The sequence below is a fragment of the Strigops habroptila genome, chromosome 12, assembly GCF_004027225.2.
Source record: "Strigops habroptila isolate Jane chromosome 12, bStrHab1.2.pri, whole genome shotgun sequence".
Lineage (NCBI taxonomy): Eukaryota > Metazoa > Chordata > Aves > Psittaciformes > Psittacidae > Strigops > Strigops habroptila.
In genome coordinates, this window is record NC_044288.2 from 25,183,023 (window position 1) to 25,203,321 (window position 20,299).

The 20,299-nt window shown below is 40.1% G+C and overlaps 1 protein-coding gene across 23 annotated transcripts in view; it reads right to left on the reverse strand.

The window, feature by feature from the left end:
* Positions 1-20,299, reverse strand: part of TENM2 (teneurin transmembrane protein 2) — a 689,309-nt gene continuing 669,010 nt past the window's right edge. For 22 of the 23 annotated variants that reach the window (XM_030503752.1, XM_030503763.1, XM_030503761.1 and 19 more), the window contains 6 exons: positions 14,762-14,937; positions 13,014-13,249; positions 8,583-8,879; positions 6,083-7,697; positions 3,127-3,257; positions 867-1,897 (listed from right to left, as the gene is read on the reverse strand). In XM_030503752.1, the coding sequence (XP_030359612.1) occupies positions 1,136-1,897; positions 3,127-3,257; positions 6,083-7,697; positions 8,583-8,879; positions 13,014-13,249; positions 14,762-14,937 (3,217 nt within the window). In that variant the 3' untranslated portion in view covers positions 867-1,135. Of the gene's footprint in view, positions 1,898-3,126; positions 3,258-6,082; positions 7,698-8,582; positions 8,880-13,013; positions 13,250-14,761; positions 14,938-20,299 lie in introns of all 23 variants that reach the window. The other variant, XM_030503751.1, reaches the window with a different exon arrangement.

Genomic DNA, 20,299 nt, shown 5'->3' on the forward strand with positions numbered 1-20,299 from the left:
TTCACAGGAGTTTTAGAGACTTTATTTATGTATAAACAATTTAAACACTTTGCCATAAATTATCTTTGCCTGTCTCTAGTCTTTGCTTAGCAGCAAATTAAAATTAATATAAAAACTCAATGAACAATTCATACATGTATATTACAAAAAAGTTCTTGTACCAAAGTTCTTATTAGACTTTTTTTTTCTCTTTTTTTTTTTTTTTCTTTTCTGTGGTGACTGTAATGTGATTGTCTCAGTTTCTTGACCAAACAAACACACTAATAATTTTTAAATCTGAAACAGTGATTGTGCCTTCTGGCTGATGTATGTACAGGGTGATCTGACGTGGTGCCCATTTGCAATAGTGTAACACAATGCCCACAGCTCTACTGGAACTGATACCAACAAACTACTGAATCTAAACAGACTACACCCTGTAACTGTGTTATACTGTCCACAATGGAAATCTTCAAAGACAAACAGAGTATGAAATTTATTTGTAGTGATTTATAGCCACCATTTTGAATGTAACTTTACACTCTGCCCTCTTTGAGTAAGTTAAGCTTCAGGCCAGACCAGAGGAGGGTCAGAGTGCAAGTGTGGTTTTGTTACTTTTAAATATATTTTGCTTTCCTATTTCCAGTGCGCTCTCACTTGCATTCTCATTGTCCTCCAGTTGCTACACACAAATCACCCCAAAGTCATGTTTTAAATGCACCTGTATTTTGCTTTAAATGAAAACCTCTTGGATATTTATCAAACAAGCAGTCTGAATCATCTGTGTTTCATCAGCTGGTTAGTGAAAGTGGCCCACTTGGATTTCTTAGTTTGCTCACGTGTGAATGGAGTGAGGTAATACAATACGAGGCCTTCTTTTTGTTTTCCTTTAGACCCAGAACAAGTGGGTAATATTTCAGGGGTACTTTTTAATTTGTATGGTTAGAGTTTTCAGTCTGGCTTTAGTCCACTTCAGGATGTGGGTTTTAATCACTTGAACAGTGGCACTTAACTCAAAAAATATGAGCTTTTTGCCACTTACTATCCCAGAGTAGCTCAGCCTAGTGCCCCCATTTAGGTCTTCATCTCCTTAGGAGAGGAGATAACAGTTATGACTACTGATTCATCCAGCAAAGGATGACAGCAGGTTAATTTGTTACCTCTTTCCCATTTCATTCTGTCTTAAAAACTGGATGTTGCTGCTACTGTCTGCTAGCTCTGGGTACTGCTCCACGGGCAGGACATAATATCCCTCGTAACCTTGAACCCTTCCCGTGTTCAGAAGCTGCTGCTTCTCTCCATCTGTCCATACACGGCTGCCCTCGCGGCCGTCCCGTGCCTTCTGCTGCTCCTTGGCCCAGGCTGCTCCCAGCGCTCGCTGCCGAGCCTGGTCGAGCACTCGGGCCTTCTCCTCGTCCAGCGTGTCAGGGGTCAGTCCGTAGCGGATGTTGATCAGCAGGGTGCAGTACTGGAACTCAATGTTGGTAAACCTTCGAGTCCTCCCGCTGACGAGCAGGGTGGGCTGGGACACCGTGACGTTGACTCCGCTGTCCAGCACCTTCCTCCCGCTGGTCATCGCGAGGGTGACGAGGTCGCTGTCAGCCGAGCCTATCTTCACAAAGTAATGGGTGTCCTTCCCCTCGATGCTGTAGTGCATTTTCTCCAGGTAGTGAGCACTGTTCAGGACAGAGGCAATCTTCCTGCTATCGTCTGTGGCTATGCTGGAAACGCCAGTGGTTACACGGCCTTCCTTCACAGCAAACATGATTCCTTTCCCAATGATAGGAGTGGTTGTGGCGAACCAGTGACCTGCTTTTTCTCTAATATTGGCATGTAATCTCTTAGATATGACCTGGCCCTCAAGAGCCATGAAAGCCTGGTTGTGTCTTTCTGTCGTCTGCTGAACTCCTGTAATTAGCTGGGGAAAGCAAAACAAGACACAAAAACACCGAGGAAGATATAGATCTCAAAATACTCATTGCAGAGACCAACACTAATCTTTGCTTTGCCTTTTTAAAGGAAATCTCTGCAGTGAAAAATTCTGTGCTATGGGAAGATCACCCTCAGCCACCTGTCCATACCCATATCTCCTTCAGAATCAGGTAAATACTCATTTGGCAAATTTTTTTTGCTGTTAGTGCCAAATAAATGTACTTATATATATATAAGTAAAATTAGTACCAAATAAAATATTTCTCATTAATCAATCTTCGTAGCACACATGTACCACAAATCTCAATTTTGGCAAATTATAGAATTTCCATTACAAGAAGAAGTAAGACCCAAGCCTAGAACAATTTTAACCTGAGCTGAAACCAAACAGACTCAATCGATTAAAAGATGGCACAGCACTTCTGGGATTTTAACCAGGATAGATGACTAAAATGCTTAGGAATGTAAGCCTCTTTGAAACTAGGTAAGAGTTGGGTTCCAAAATAACAAAGCAACTCCTGAAGAAGGGATTTAGACTCTCAAATTACTTGGAAGCCTGTAAAGTGGTATGTTTAGGTTTATATGATCCTTTCTGTTGTATTACCACAGATGTGAAGTAAGCCTAGCAAAGACTAAGTTTGGAGTTGGCCTAGTACTCTTTCTAAGTTTATTAAACGGGTTGGGATTTATTATAAAGGTAGAATTATTTCTTATATACCATTTTCCATCCTTAACCTGACAAGTGTGAATGCTGTAACTGAACTTAACTGTAGTAACTAGAGTAGCAAACCAAAGGCTCTAACTAGGAAAAGCATCAGACAAAAAATAGTGCGAAATCCTATTGCAGGGGGAGAAGAACCATTTCTTAGCAGTACAGCAAGTACCAACCTAAGTTTATTGCAACACATGTTATTAGGATGGTTTTTCCAAAGGTACAACAGATGATGAATTGCCCTGCCAAAGTCTCCCTTTGTCATTGCTAATCAAGTTAATCGAGTTACAACTTGTTAATCAAGGAAGAACTCAATAAAAGACAAACTAATGACACAGTAATTATGATAACAATGAAGGCTGGCAAAAAAGGCATATGTTCATTAGGATAAAATCTAGCTATACTCCCTTAGTTTTACCCAGAAATAAATATTTGGCCTTCTGCTGTAACTACATAAGAGCCAGCACTTTTATTTATAGAAATAATGTCATATTTCTGCCTACCTGTCCGTTTTCACATGCTTGACTCTCAGACAACTCGTATGGTGGTGACACAAAGTACATTTTTGCTCTAGGGAAACCAGGAATAATGTTGCTAAGCTGAAATCCGAACATCACCAACCAGCTTTTGACATCTAGAAATCAAAAGGAAGCAGGGAAGTGGGAAATGAATGTGTGTAATAAAGACAAGAAATCAAAAAATTCAAGAAATCCATCCTTGACCTCCTTGATTTCAAGTAGCAGTGGAACTCATCATTTATATTACAGCGTGGAACTTGACAGATTCGTAGTAATCCACCATGAACAGGCACAGGAAATATTGCTTTACATTTACCCTAAATAGTTCAACAGGGATATACGACCTCTTTCATTCTTTTTCCATTAGAGCACACGGATTATCCAAACATTTCACTGTATGCAATACTTGTTCCATCTCTGACACCTTCTGATGTGGCTCCTGTAACCTATAAACTCTATTGTTAAAGGATGTTTTATTAGGTTGGTACTCCCAGAAACATCTGCAAAGTCCTTGGGGAAAATACATGGCTTCTCTTCTGTGTCCTACTTCTATTAGCTGTCATTCAGGTCTCTGGAGGCTCCATTAAATGCAGTGAGGAGCTAGACTTGTAATTCAGATGGCTAAATTTAGGCACCATGAATATCCTTGCCATCCCTCCAGGCCCAGTATGGAAAAGTAGGAGCTGCATGGGAGGGTCAGAGCTCAGCTCTGGGGTGAGCTTCGGGAAGTTCCAGCTCTGGGTTCAACCAGTAAAACTCTGTCCTCTTATCTTGCTGAAAAACCCAAGTCACTAAATAACAGTAACGCTCACTCAGCAGATGTTAAGAACTTACGATGTTATCAATTATCAATTAGTTATCAATTGACATTTTTAACAACAGCAACGGAAAAGCCCATGACCCTGGTTTACATTTGTTTCCTGCTTCTCTTTTCTGCCAGTCACAGGGATGAGCAGCAGTGTGGGAGCACAGGCACTTCTCATTTGATTTGGACCTACATTCATGACCATTTCTGTTTAAAAATCCTGTCCTTTCTACTGCCCTTCTTTCCTCACTGGCTTACAACAGCTTCTGATGCTGCTATTGCTGCTTCCCCACGTGAGCCGAACCCCATGTCTGAAGAGATGTGACTGTGCGAGGCACTCTCGCTGCAAAGGGTCTCTGGCTGCATTTAGAGCACCCCAGGCATGGTGCACAGCAGCTCTGCTCGCTGCCACAGGCATGTGGGGTGCCTGCAGAGCACCCACCCTGCACACAGGCCTTGGGGACACTCTCAGACACAGCATGGAGCCTGCTTGCTGTTGCAAAGGCTGTTTTCCCAACATGTTACACCATGAAAAGTGCAGTATTCCTTGGCTGGGGACATTTGACAGCAAAACTCTTCTTTTCTTTAGCCATTCTGGCACTAAAATTAGTAAGATACTCTGCTTCTGTAAAGACCTTTGTATTTATCTCTCATCACACAGTGACTACCATATTTTTCCTGTAGCTTTGGACAGCATAGGGTCACTGCTCCTTTTTAAGGCTGCAGTTTATTTTATGGTATAATGGTATATGCCAAACAATTCACTTCAGCTGCCCTATTTCCACAAAAAAAGAGGAGGACCTATATGCAAAGTAGTTACTGTTCTGCTTTGCAGCACTGCACGTGGTACAGGAATTTCTTTCCAGCAAAACCTGTGAATAAAACAGTGTCAGGGGTTAACAGTAAGAATGGATTGGGGTGGGGAAGTAGCTCTTCTATTTTCTGTTTGGGTCGTTTTTTAAACTATGACAACCCAGGTGCCACCACAATCCCTTCTTGTGCAAGCGAATCTCTTTAGTCCAATACAGCAACAAATATTTTCATCACCAATGAAGTATTTTTACAGACTGCAAGGTGTGTGTGGACCAAAATGCAATAGATCTTCCTAGATTTCATCCAGTGGGTGGATAAATTAAATGAATGCAATATCAGAACATAGAAAAATATTGTAAGATGACACTGAAAATCTAAACCAGTGATTTAGATCTAATAATTTTCATCCACTGTTGCGGTGGATGAGAACAGGACTTGAATTTAGGACAACAGAATTTGATCCCAAGGTCATTTAAGTCACCAGTATTTTCACACTATCAGATACAAGTTGCACTATCTCCAAATTGGAAAGTAGCTCCAATAGAACCTCTGGTATGTTACACACATGATTAGGTCCCAATGTGCCAATCAAACTTGCTGTGATTTTCTCTGAAGGAAATGCACTTTTCTTGAAATTCAAATTACTGCTAAAATTAAGATAGCTCCTTTTTATAAATGATACCACTGCTCTAATTACTGGATACTGCATATTCAGTGCTGAGAGAAGATTTCCTGAAGACATCCTAATTACCTTTCTTTTCAGAAGTTGCCAGCAGCAGGCTTGAGTACTGTGTGATCTCACTAAGTGAAAAATTACTACTAATTAAGAAGGGGTTACAAGTTTTACCCAGTTCTAACATCTGCAATCAAAACTACTTTATTGTTTCTCTTCCTCAGCTCTACACATTCCATCACGTTTCTTACACTTTCAGGAGGTAGGAATATTTCTAAAAATCATGATTTTGGTTTTAAAGATTGAAAACTGTTTGTGTATTAAAAGTTAAATGGGAGAAGAGGTTTAATTAAATCAGTTCTTGGCACTAATTCATAATGTGCCCATGGGCTCAGTCAGCAGTTAATTTTGAGAGTTAATTTATTTTTTTCCCCTCCATAAATTTCTTGTGGCTTCTCATTTAGTGCCCTTCATGTGGGCAGTGGCAGCATCAAAGAATCAGTTCTAACCAGCCCTTGTCATAGCACAAAACGGAAAATTGCCCAACCTGGACAGGAAGATTCAGCAAATGGCTCGTAAGGAGAAGTCTGATTTCTTTCCCAAATCAACTTCCAAACTTGTTGTTTATAAGGAATGTAACAAAGTCTCACCTGTTACATAGTTCTTTAGATCCAGTTCATTGCTTAGAGGATTGTTACTCTTGAACATGTACAGATTGAAAGGAGTGGGTTCTTTACCAATGTTTTTCCACATGGTGTAGTCAGGAGATGTCCAGCGTCCAGCCAGGACATCATAGTCCCTTTGGGTAAAATGGACGAGTTTGGTTAAAGGATCATACAGCCCCCCATGGAACCCAATAACCAGCTGGAAATCAGGGTTAGAGTCGTAGTAAATCTCCCCATACGCTGTGTACTGAAGCTGTTTGATCATGAGGCCATTGATGCTGAATACGGCTAACGGAGTGCCTGTGTTATCAGAGGCGACATAATATTCTTCCCCGCTGCTACTTTCCATTGCAAAGAGGTGACCTTGCAGATCGTAGTACAAAGAGGTAATTTCTGAATTGGAATGATTGTAGACATGAGTGACCCTTGTTGGATTGTGAAGATCAGCATAAAAGTACTGTAGGTGGTGCCCCAGGTTAGTCTTACAGGAAGCCCTTCGGCTGAGTCCATCGTAACGGTACTGAACACTCCACCCATTGGCTTTGTTGTAAGCTCTTGTCAAGAGTCCTTTGGAGTTGTATTCAAATATATCTGAGCCTCGCTGACACAGGAATCCATCATCATCAATTTTGTAGGGTATGTCACCTAAGCGTGTAATCCTGTCTCTCAGGTCATAGCGCAGGGGCATCAGTCGGACACTGTTTCCAGGATTCAGGAGATGAAGGTTTCCGTTCAGATCATAACTGTAACGCCAGGTTGGCCTATCATTTACTGCTACACTTTGCAGTTGCCCATCTCCATCATAGTCATAGGTATACTTGGTGGTGTTGGCATATGGACCAAGTTTCAGCTCTCTTTTAGTTACCCTTCCCATGCTGTCATATTGGACAGTCATCCAGTACATTAGGGATCGGAACATTTCATACTGAACTTCTTTAATGCGCCCATGGGTATCAAAGTGCTTACTCAGTGTCATAACTGCTGTAGTAATAATTTGATTTATATCGTAATAAATAACTCCAAACTTGCCAAAATGCTCTACTTTGCCAGAAATCTCATCATAACGGTAAAGATCAACTGGAAGAGGCGTCTCGCTTATTATGGGTTTGATGCTTGCGATGCGAAAGCTATTATCGTGATATGTATAATCGAACCTTGCATTGACCATACCCTCTTCAGAGAACCTGTAGATCTGTTTGTCAACGAGAGGACCAATTTTACGATAGCGGATTGTACAAGAAAATCCTCCGCTTTGCAAATTCACCATTTTTAGGACACCTGTGGTTTCATCATACCCAAAAGTAACTGCAGTGCTGTCATAAACAATTTCAGATAATTTGGATAGCTTTCCATACTTGTAGAAGACTTGTCGGCCAGTGCCTAAAAATGATGTTTTCAGAATCCTCCCATCATCACTGTAATCAAAAATCACTGATGCGTTGCTTTCAGGAGGGTTATAAATGTTTCTAATGTAGCCGATGGAGGTGTGAGTTGACATGCTGTGCCGAGCAACGCTGGGCATGGTGACAGCGTGAAGGCGGTCTGAAGAATCATATTCAAAGATGTACTGGCGTTGACTCTGAAGCAGTAGTACCATCGACTGTCGGGAGAAAATTAATACACAGTTACCAGCTTTCAGCATGTGACCTCTGAGGGCAGTAAAGAAAAGTTTACTGAGGAGGCACTAGCGTTAAATGAATCAAAAGAGAACAAGATGCATCAGTTAGGGGCACAAAGCTGTGCAAGAATATTGTCAGATTGCTAGATGAGAGGATCTGCTACTTGGAAATCAATATGCTGACACTTCAGGAAAGCGTAGGTTAGAAATCTATTAGCTGCCCTCCCCCTAGTAAGACCTTTTTGTTTTCATTTTTTCTGAGGGATGCAGAGGTGTTAGATAAATTACTTGATTTATTTTGCCACTAGCAGTTGTAATTCACAACTATTACCATGAAATATGTGAGACGACAAGCAAAGAATATCAGCTCTGGTTTGCTTAAAACAACAGGTTCAAAGAAGGGAAAGGGAATGTGCAATTTTGAAGTATTTAAGGCACTTACGATTGAAGTGTCTTAATTGGGCTAAGTAAAAATGCTTTTCCATATTTTCATTTAAGAAATAATGATTAGAGATGAATTGCCTGTTTCTACCTGAACCTTTTGTCAGGTTTAGTCATGCGTTTTTGGTCTTAATGAAGGACAATTCATTGTGTTCAGTTTATGACATTTTATGGCAGCCTAACTGCTTCCAGGATCATATCAAAAGACACAAACCATGAGCAAAGTATTTCCCATTAAACATTAGTCAAATTAGTTGACTAATTGAAAAATAAGGAATTTTGAGACCAGGCACGGAGGGATTCTTTACAGCTGGAATATGTCAAATTGTAGATAATCTGTGTGTGTGTAACATACGCGGCTTAAAATGAAGCCAAGTAGCACTTTGTCTCTTTGTAGCTGATGTCAGCAGGCAAAACATCACTTACTTTTTCTAGATAGGTGTAGCTCCAAACTTTGCCATCGGCAAACATGCGCGATACGATCCTGCCTTGCTTATCCAGGTCTGTTCTCTCACTCATGGCCCCGCGCTGCAGCCCAGCCAGGCGCCCATTGAAGAAGTAGGACACATTGACAGCAGCCAGGCCACTGCTGGGCAGCCAGAGGAACGGGCGCCCGAGCTGGTCGTAGATGATCCGCAGGGTAAATTTCCGGTGATCATCATAGATTTTTTCTGTGCGTATGTTCCGGTCATAGTCAATGGACAGTAAATTCCTTCCATGCACCTATGGAGGGAACAGAGGCTGCGTTCAGTGAGCAGTGCCGCTAGCCCCTATGGATGAAAACGGCACGCATAATGGAGAGCTCAATTTCCCCACAGTTTTGAGAAGTGTAGTATCTCTTCCTATTGACTGGCTTCTGCTTTCTACTACTTGGATATTCCAATATGTAAGTTCAGGTGTTTCACTGGGATATTTCCCATCTCCCTGCAACATGGGAGCTGTAATCTTACAGCAATGGGCTTCTCTTGTCACAACAGAGAGACATACTGCGCACCTGGGTCTTAAAAGTGCAGTGTTAGCACTTAGCAGAGAAACAACTTCTTTTACATAGAAGTAACTTTTCTACTTCTGCCATCAGTAGTTCTTAACCTCTTCCCCTACTATGACTCCAAGAACAGAAGAAATGATAATTTCATGTCTTCACTGCAGTTTAGCCACTTAGTACCTGTAGCTGCAACACCCTGCTTATGAATTCATTCATTTACTGTTTTCTTCATTTACTTTCCAAATATTCCATAGATCCCTCAGCAGTCCAATCACTTGGGATGGGTTTCATTTCTTCTGATTAAAGATTCTGCTCATACAGGTTGGGAAAGATGGACTTAGTTTTGAGAAACAAACTAAACAATTAGGTTAAATGCTTTTATTTTTCCTTTTTCATTTTTTTCAGTTACAGTTTTCAAATCAAAGTATAATATGAAGTGTTTTGGGCCCAGATTTTGTTGGTTTTGGTTTTTAATAAAAAAGCAAAACAGAAACAAAGGAGCACAAGAATGCCAAATGGAGAGGCTTCTAGAGAGAGTGCTATAAGAGATACATAAATATATTCACTGCAGACTACGGCACAGAATTCAGGCTAATGCTGTAATCTGATAAAGCCTCTTAAGTAATTTAATTGTAGATGCATCATTAATAAAGTAGAAGTCTTTAAATTAGATATAATTTGAGAGCAACGACTACTTAAAAAGTATTCATCAGTTTGTGGGAATTTGTTCTTTGCAGCAGCTTTGATTAGGCCACGTTTTCTCTTATCCAGAATTAAACTGCACATCAAACAATATGTAAATTAACCCTGGGCCTTTCTCGAGGACATAAAAGTTATTCTGAGAGATTTTCCCTGGCAGCGGTGAACCCAATTCCCATCCCACCCGACTCTGCAGGAATTCAGTTATACAGAAAGCAAATTTAAAAGGAATACAATTTTGTGTTTGTAAAGAAATAATTATTTCAAATTATTGCTCATTATCCTAATTTTTCCCATTAATAAGATTTAGCTCTAATAGTTTATATCTCCTCAGTGGGCAATTATTAGAAAAAGCTCTTTCCTGTAGGTTTTCCCAAAGGTTACCCCAGCAAAATCTTCTCCTGTGATTCAAAGAAAAGATAGGGTATTTCTTATAAAACATCTTGGCCAAATAAACCTTATTCTGCTTTCCCATTGTAATGGAAACAAACCCAGGGAAGCCAAACTCAAAAGCAGAACTTTCTCAACTGGTTACACTAGTTCTGTAAGTGTAGGATTAATCCTGATGACAGAGGCATATGAAAACTCTTTCCTTCACAGAGCTCAAGGTCTTCCAGAAAGATTAAGAACTGAATTTTAGCTTTTCTGTTTTTATTTCGTTTTTTGTGATTTCTGGGGTTTCTTCCCTCCGTTACAGTAACTGCAACTGTAACCTGCACGGAGGAAAGTCTGACTCCAAATTTTCCTCCCTTTTCTCAATAACATGATAAAGGTTGTTAGGTTTTTTGCCATAGAAAACTGAAGTATTAGGGGTTTTTTTAATGGTTACCCAGACAAGAGCTATGCACACACAAAAACATCACTTGGAGAATAAAGCAGCACCTGCTTGGATAATTCAGTAACTTCATTTTCATTTGTAAAATAAGTAAATCCAGAGACTGTAATTGTAATGTCATATTAATTACATAGTAACCCAAACCGAATGAATAACTCCCATGACTGAAGATCACCTAACAAGCTCTGTCTCTTTTGTTCCACTACCTATGTGCACATCTGTCTTTTCCCTTGGCTGCTGCTGAACAAGTGGCCATAGGGACAAGCCCTTTGTGCCTTGGGTAAAGGTCTGGCAACAAAAATCACTTATGTGAAGCTGCACTGTAACAAAAACTCTTCAGAAGGGAATCTTCAATACTTTAACTGAAACTACTGGAAAACACTGGACATGTGGTGCATAGGAGAGTAGTGGACAGCAAATGAGATAACACAGAGGCGAAGGGCAGGTCTTCCTTTCCTGGCTTAATGAAGTTGGTCCCGCCATGTCTCAGGGGCCGACATGTACAGCTGGGATTTGCCTATGGCACGATGAGCAGAGCTGGGGGCACAGGAGGCAGCTCTACCTGGAGAATCACAGAATCATCAACTAGTTGGATGGGTTGGAAGGGACCTTTAAAGGTCATTTAGTCCAACCCCCCCCTCCTAGAATGAGCAGAGACACCTTCCCCTCGACCAGGTTGCTCCAAGCCCCATCCAACCTGGCTTGTCCCCATTGAACACTGCCAGGGATGGGGCAGCCACAGCTTCTCTGGGCACCCTGTGCCAGTGCCTCAGCACCCTCACTGTAAAAAAACTCTGTACCACTATGTGCCACATCTGTCCCAGCTGCCACAGCTGACCCTGCTGCCACCTGCTCCCCCAGTGATCACACACACGTGCTCCATTTCATTCACTGAACAATTTATAAAGACAAATTAGAATAAATGAGATGCAAATAAATTCTGTGCTTTCCCCCTCATTTTCAAATTTCATTTTCCGTCCACTCAACCTGTTATAATCTCATCGTGATTTTCATTTAAAAGAGCTAAATGGGTATGTGATTATTGTTGCAGGAACTAAACCCAGACAATTAAATGTTGAGGTGTTGCTAGATAAGGCAGTGTTTTGATTTGCATAAACATGATGCAAGAAAACCCATCTCAGGCAAGGTTTCAGCTCTAAGATGTGTTTAACTTCAGCTGATTACCACAAGTACTTCTATTAAATTTCTAGCATTGAGAGTTAGGATTACCACAATTTTGTTTCAGGGTCCTATCTATTTTTGTTTTGAACACCTAGTCAAAATGCAGTGCTCATCTGGTTTCTACTTCTAATCAACTCCTGCAGGTCAACACACCACAATCAATTACGCAGCCATGAAATTTAGTCATTAAGGATTAGTTTCTAATCTCATTCCTTTTTTTGTCTAACCTTCCCCCTCTCCCCAGTAGGTGCATTCTGAGCATTTGTGAGAATAGGAAAGACTTGTTAATTCAACACTGGGAATTAGATGTTAAGCAATAGAAAAATACCAAAATGTAACATCTGATTCATAATAGTTTTTTGTGAATTACTATGTAATTGTTTACAGATATTGCATTTAATACATCATCTTGAACACACAGAACTTTATCTCATGTCCAGTGACGTTGAAAAATTCTAAAAAGAACCAGGGCTTGACACTTGTTCTCTGCCCAAGAACTCAAAGCCCTTCCAAAACTGTCTATACTGAAGCAGCCAGTGAAAGTTTAGGTACTCAAGGGGTGAAAACCAGGCCAGCTAAGCACAGAATGGGATTAACCCAGCTGCAGCACATCTTTAATTTGGCAGGAGATGGATTACATGACCTGAGTGTCTTTCTTATCCTATGCTTATGACTTCGTAATTATGGCAATTATTTTCCAATCATGCCATTTGGGAAGGGGAATAAACACAATACGCCTGTCTCAATGAAACTGAAGGCAGATTCTATACAAGCAGAATGTAACTGCTCAGGCTGTAATTGTGCTTCCTGCCCAGGACTAGCTGTGGGGAGTGTGCTGTAGCAGTTTTACAAATGCTGAATGGTTGGACTGGTTTTTCCCCCACCTTCAGAAGCAGAGTGACTTGCACCAATGTTCTGGGTATTTTTACCAACCTCTTTTAGACTACTTTTAGTAATGAAGCTTCTACAGCTGATTGTAGAACACAATCCCATGCAGTTAACTGACCTCTCCAATAGAAAAAATATTGTCATATCAAAAAAATCCCAGTTGTGCATTTTAAACAAGTAAAAATAGGAAAGATGTCCTTCAAAAAGGAAAATTAATGTTCTGTCCACAGAGGAAAAAATCATTATTGTAATGACAGATTCTACTTACCCTAAGCTTTCTTCCAAACACAGTCACTTTGCCTTTAATCTGTTCCTTCCTCAGACGCCATTCAATTGAGTTTAAACCATTTTCCATTGGCAGAGAAATATTACATCGTCCTATGGTGGGAGTTACAGTCCCAGCCAGGACATGAGGTTCGCTGTGAAAGCTAATGCTCATGCCATTGGCATACATCACTCTCAAAGTACCATTATTACAGAGCTGGTAGCTGTTCCTCACTTGATCTACAGCAATAATGAAAAGAAAATAATTTAGCTACTCCAGTCATAAAGAAAACATATAGCTTAATTTGATTGGGTTTTTATTGCACTCCTGTTGATGTTAAATGAAGTCAGCCTGCAATTACCATTTACGTGGTACTATGGTGGAAATTACAGATGTTACTGATTCATGTAAAGAACAGTAGTGCAACAGTGAGCCTGCAGAGAGAGACTGTGTTTATTTCATTAGGTTTTCCCTTTAGTTTTAATTGTGAATCAAAATGCACAGTGATATGCTTTCAACCACATAATTTATTTCTAATATGAACAAAAACTCCCGAAAGCTGAACTGGTGGATAAACAACAAACCATCAAACTCCAGGACAGAAAAAAAGCGGAAAAAAAAAGACTGATGGACTCTTTAGGAGTGGGAAGAAGTAAGTGCCTTTTCTTTTTCTTTCCCTCTGTTTAAAAACTGTCTCCAAGGAGGGACTTTTACAGAGTTTGGCTTTAAATCCTCCAGGTGTGGGGCTCAAGCAATGCAAGCTGGCACTCCCTTCCCTGCCTGCCATCCTGCCACCCCGCCAGCAGCAGGGCCTTTTGGCCCCATACTGCTATGGCCATACAGTTCTCCAACTCTTTGACACAGCCAAGTCCATTCTCCGCCAGTTTGGAGTGCTACGGTGTGCAACTGTCACCACAGCACCAAGGTTTGTCTGACAGAAGGACATCATCTACATAATTAATCGTCTGGTATAAGAGAAATAGTCTTTGTAACCAGACATGTCATGGTATAATAGTCTGTAATTGCTGACATTTATGTCAGGAGGAGACTACTGCTCGATGATGATATGCTCATTCCAGTGACATTATATCTTAATTAGAAAAACCTATTACTCACCAAACTCCTTTCAGTCTATCTTTGATAACTGATTGTTTTCACTTCATGGGAATCAATTCCGGGGCAGCGCTGGAAAGCTCTAAGCAAACATTCACCACTTTGTTGCTGCTCTTTCCTGCCACACTTGGGCTGTAACACTGTTCTCAGAGGTGCTAACCACGGGTCAAGAGCATCCACTGCCCTGATTGTTCTAAATTTTCTTTAATGGTAGTGTATAAATTTGGCAGATTCCATGTCTAATAGTAGGAGGCCACCTGAGTCTGTCTCTCCACAAGGGTCCCTCCCCAGGCAGCTGACACTCAGCAGTCACACTGCATTTCTGTGGCACCGAAGTCAGAACCAATTTTGGAGTGAAATACCGAGAAATATGCGAGGCAGTAAAGTGATCCTGACCCAAGAGGCAATAGCAGGACTAACCGACACCAGCAGACATACCTGACACAAAGCATGATTGTAAATGTCTCTTACCTGTCCTGTAGACCTGCTATTTTAGGAATGAGCTTTAGGGGAGTTTTTCTTGCAAACCTGATATGTTTGTCCCCTGCTCATAACTGTCCTAATGACCCAAATCTTTTGCGAATTGCTTTCTCAAGTGGTGTGTGTGGTTAGATGTGCTGAGAAGTGTGCTTTGGTACCTTGAACAACTGTATAGGAAGCCTCCACAGAGGAGAGATTTGTGATGACCGTGACATCGTCATCCCGATTAGAATTCTCAATGTCGATGGTAATAGACTTTTCCATCTCTCGATGAAGGCTAGTTACCACTCCAGTGGGACGTGTTACATTGGTCAGACGCCCTTCATGATCATAGCTAATAGAAAAGTTAGTGAGAGCAAAAAAGCATGAGGATATATGTTCATTTCAATACCCAATGTATTAATAATGCACCACATTTGTGCAAAAACCCCAGAATGAAACAGATTTTCAAGAATATCCTGGCCATACCTATTGCTCTGTTCTTGAAAGAGTCTAAAATGATTAAATAATAATTTTTAGCAATACTGATCTCAACTACATGAATGTCACAATTAAATTATTACAATATACAGAGCGATATCTGGCTCAAACAATTCTAATTAGTAAATTCATCTGCATTTTAATGGTAGCATTTCACTCTAAGGAATTGGACTTACGATGGATACTACAATATACAATTGCCTAGACTGCACGTTTGCAATTGAATATTTAGTGGAAACTACTAAGTAAGGTCTTAAGTAACATATTGAGGAATAAACTTGCCAAAAGAGATTAAGAAAGACATCAGCATGAGAACATAAGAGTTTAATTTAGATCTTATCTATGGTATTGAACAGCATTTTGGGGTCAGTATTTTGGCTCATAACGATGGATGACGAGAAGTTAAAGCACAGGATAAGCTGGAGTTGCACAAAGGGCAGCAGTCAGCACTCAGAATATACCTGAGAAGATGAGTTAAGTGCTCCAGAGGCATAGAGATTTAAAAAAAAATACAAGAAAAAGGGCTCTCCATGAGTTCATTGAGTTAAATGTATTCAGAGGTATAAAACCTGAGGAGGGGGAAAGAAAGAATGCTGTCTGAAATCGAATGGTACATTTCCCCTTTCCTTTAGAATGCTGTATTTGTGTGCATAGATAAGCTAAAGAAGCAATCCCTTGGATCTTAAGGGCAAGAAATAGGGACCTGAAACAAAATCAGTATTCCAGTCTGACACTCTGCTTGCTGCAATCTCTACTTGTGCAAGAGTCTCTCACCCAGCCGCTACCAAAGTGCACATACTTCTGAACAGCAGAAAGGCAAGAAAAAAATGTCCTGTGTAGTTAAAGGGAAAAGTTTAGGTAGAGATTGAAACCAACTGGTCATCCTTGGAATGTAGAAATCCAGGGTGCAGGGAGCCTGGAAGAGAACTGGTAAATCCATTGCACTGCCTGAGAGTAACAGAAGAGAAGAGGAGCACATTTAGTATCATGGAGCTAGCTGAGTTCTTTGTATGTCGTGTTGGTACGCAGTTAGCTGTAAAGATGAAGAAGAATCAGTGCTTTCAACATGACTTTACAATGAAATCATTCAGAAAAACCTCAAAGTATCTCCAAAATGAATACCCCAATTGGCTTCTCAGTTAATACACATATCAAGTATGCCTTTCAAATCCATTGCAAATGGTTGCACCCATGCAACTGAATATTGAGGAGGAAGGAAAAAAATCACCTGTGGAGCAACAAGCCTTACCAGAACCACTGGAAGTGTTAGGCAAAGAAGTAAATCAATAAAACAAAGCATCATGCAACCTAAAAGGGAACAATAATATATTGTGTTTATTTAAGCAGTTCAGGATCAAATAAAAGATTAAGCAGCATGATTTTTCTTAATAAAAGTCACAAGTTTATACCCACATATATATATGTATTTATATAGTTGCTACTTTTTACCATATAGACAACATACTAGATAAATGAAAATATGTTAGATAATCTATGAAAGGGGTTTGGTTAAGTTTGTACAAAAAGTCTTCACCAAAAAATACTGAAAGCACTTGTAAAATAAGGACAAGGGAAGAACTTGATCCAGTCAAGCATCCGTCTAGCAAGGAAAAACAAAAAGGACAAAAATTGGACAGTTCACGGTTTCAAAAATGAAATATACCATAATAGTCTGTATGTGGATACTTGGGTATGCCTAGTGCTTAGCAGAGTGATGAAGAGAATACTTAGATGTCAGATACTACGGAAGAGACAATGTTATTTAGGAAAAACTAGAAAAGGCCGTGAGTGGCTTCGGTGTGACTATGCAGAGCTTGGTGAACATCCAGAAAAATGGAGGGTGGAATTCCCCATCAGCAAATATATTTTAGGCAATGCAAATGAGACCTTCATTTAAACTCCTCATTCACATTGCTGGGTTTTTAATTAACCCAGGAAAAATTCCTGGGGATTGCTGTGGGCTACTCACTGGAAATCTCTGTTCAAAGTGTGAGGGCAGTCTAGAAAGTAAATATGGATGAGGATGTGCAGAGCCTGAAACAGGAAAATTCCAATATTCTGATGCTATTTCTAGATGTCAGTGGTTTGCTCCCACCATGGGGCATGTTCCCCAGGGCTGGTCACAATATTTGAATTCCCAATGGCAGAGATTAAAAGGTTTATAAGCAAGTGCTGGACCCGCTTAAACAAGTGCTCTCTAGGAAGGTCTGCAGACCACTTAGCTTAATAGCAGACATATTCACTACTTACACGATATATTAAGCGATTTAGACATAATCTACTACTTAAACACTATATACACACTGCAATACCAATGTATAAAGAAGGCTTTTCTACTTTATCCATAGCATCAATAAAATCCTATTTAAAAAACATACCTTAAAGGTAAAAAATATAAAATGAATGAAACTGAAGCCTTTTCTGTACTACAAAATTTAAAGTGACATATTATTGAGGGTTTCTGTTTGATTTATGTATTTTGTGAGAGCAAGTGCTTAATAGAACACAACACCCAGATATTTATCTGAATAATAAGAATAAAGCTATATGGCAATTAAATGGTTATATACCATATATAAGGTGTATGCATTTCTTTATGACATGAACCTGAGTCTAATGAAGTAAACAAAAAAAAAAAAAATCGCAATGAAAAATATACTAATGGACCTGGGGCTTCTGGTATTTTCTTCAGAAGCAGCCACTACATGTCACAGTCTGTGGCACAGCATCAGGCTAGATGAATCAGACCTGGTAAGGTGACCTTTATATCTTCAGATGAGGTGGGTTCTGAATACACTGAAATTCCCGAGCTTTTGTTCCTGACTTCAGTTACAGTAAGGTTTCATCCTGAGTTTTTCTACTAATAAAGTCACAAGGGGAGAGATCTTTTCTTAAGCCCAGTATCTTAAAAGATCTCCCTGTGGCCACCACTAACTTGCCAACACTTTGCTAACTGTGACCAAGTCTGCCCGAGCAGGCCAAGGTTTCCAGGACCGTGGCTGCCAGGGCAGCTCTGGGTGACACCAGCCACCGGCACCCCGGGCAGACACGGGAGCTGTTGGCTGATAGTGCCTGCAGCCTGGAGATGGTGCCTGGGAGCCTGGTGGCTCGGAGCCAGTCACAGCAGCCGCTGTGTGCCCGGCCACCAGACACAGCTACAGCTCAAACGCAAGACCTGCTGAGCACTTGTGTGTCACCTCCTCACAGAGCTACAGATACCTGACCTGCACGTCCCTTAGCAGGTTTGTGACAGTGCACCCAAGGCCAATCTTATGGCACCTCTGTATCTTAGGCAATTTTTACTGTTGGCATTCTTTGAGGTCTGGGACGTGTACAGCTGGATGTGTAGGTGGGAGTAGCCAGCACAGTGCCTTATACTGAAAATGCTGGAGAAAGGAGTAAGAGCAGCTCTTGACTTAACATAGAGCAGACCAAGGTGCAGATCACATACATTTACATACATCCGTATTTTCTCTACCTTATAAACCCGAAGCTGACTCAAGAAGGAAACTGCAGCACTCTCCTAGGATGTTCCCAAAACTAAGTGGAATACCACTGAGAACCACTTCAAATATATGCGCTTCATGACCAAACCCAAGCTTAAATTACCCCATGTGAGCCTGCTGATAGCTGTTACATTATTTAAGAGCCTTGCCTGTTCCTACTGCAAATGAACTGTGTGCATATACACATGCACTGTATGTATAATACATGTATGAGTGTGTATACAAATACATAAAAACAGTTAGTGTATGCATTTCTCCACATATTCAATGCATACCTGGATATACTGCATGAATTCAATTTTTTGAGCATTTTCAGGGTACAGTTTCAGATAAAAAAAAAAGAAAATACCCAATAAGATAGCACAGCATTTCAGCTTCTGGTTGATACAAATGCACTGAAATACATTTTTCATAAGAACTTTCATTTATGTAGTATTTTACTACTTAAAAAACATTTGTTCTTTTCCAGTTCTTTGGCCATATCTGGGGTATTGATTATCTCCATATGAATGCATGAATGTAATGGCACAGAAAACTATTTTGTTGTCCTTATAAACTCTCACTGGCCAAGTATTTCTTTCATCTTCTGTTGATAGTAACTTATATCTACCAAAATAAATTGCATAGTGACGAATACAGTATTTTCGCCTTGGAGCTACTTTGACGAACAAATAGAAACCAGAAACCAACATTAAGTGGCTGTGGACTGTGACTATTTAGATTTTTTAATTTTATTTAAATAATTCTCATACTATTATTAATAAACCCCTCAACTGTGGGGGTACATGAGATGACAGAGTATATGAAGGAGTTACTGTAAGTCAGCTGCTTAAGATCAGCCTAAAGGAGATGCCTCTATTTTTCTGTAATGAGTATCTCCAGTACATATAGCTAACTTCTAGTCCTTGCATAGGGTTTTCCATTCACATAGAGATACATATCTACTTTTAACATCTTTATGAATGGAATTTTATGTCTTTTTTTAACGCACAAATGACTCTACTGTCCTCTCATCTATGGGCTCTATGCTTATGAGAATATATGTACAAATCTGGCAGAAAGGAAGTTATTTCCACTGTCTCATCAACGACAGTCATCATCTAAGGCTCAGGTGTACTATTTAGACCTAAGTATGGTGCTTAACTTCCCCTAACCTAGGCAAGGGTCACACATCTTTTCTTACTTGATCTTGGAAAAGAATCTAGTCAACATGTCAGCACTATAAACACATTAAATTATATTTTCAGCTGCATCTCAGTAAGACAACAAAGCACCCACCTTCTACACTGACTTAGGGATCAGAGCACAATTTTTCTAATAAATCACACTAGCTTAGTACTTCATGTAATTCTCAGCCACCAGCTATACCAGTTTGGTAACTTGTAACCTTCTGATGGTGTTTTTTAATGTTTCATTGTTTTCATATAGAGTTCGAAGTTACATTGCTATTTCATTTGCTATAATTAATTACTGGTGTTTTGAGAAATAACTAGTTTATATGACTTCTGATCTGAATCTTGACCTAGCTATCGAGGAAAAAACAACAAAAACCCCACATAGAAAAGCATCAACATCTCATCAGCAACAATGTGAGACTTTTCCACTGTCCACTACAGTGAGATTTTGCCTGATCTTGCATTCAGCAGGTAAAACCTCCCTGTGTTCACATTACTGGGTTGTTTTTCTAATTGAGGTGTGATAAAGAAATAC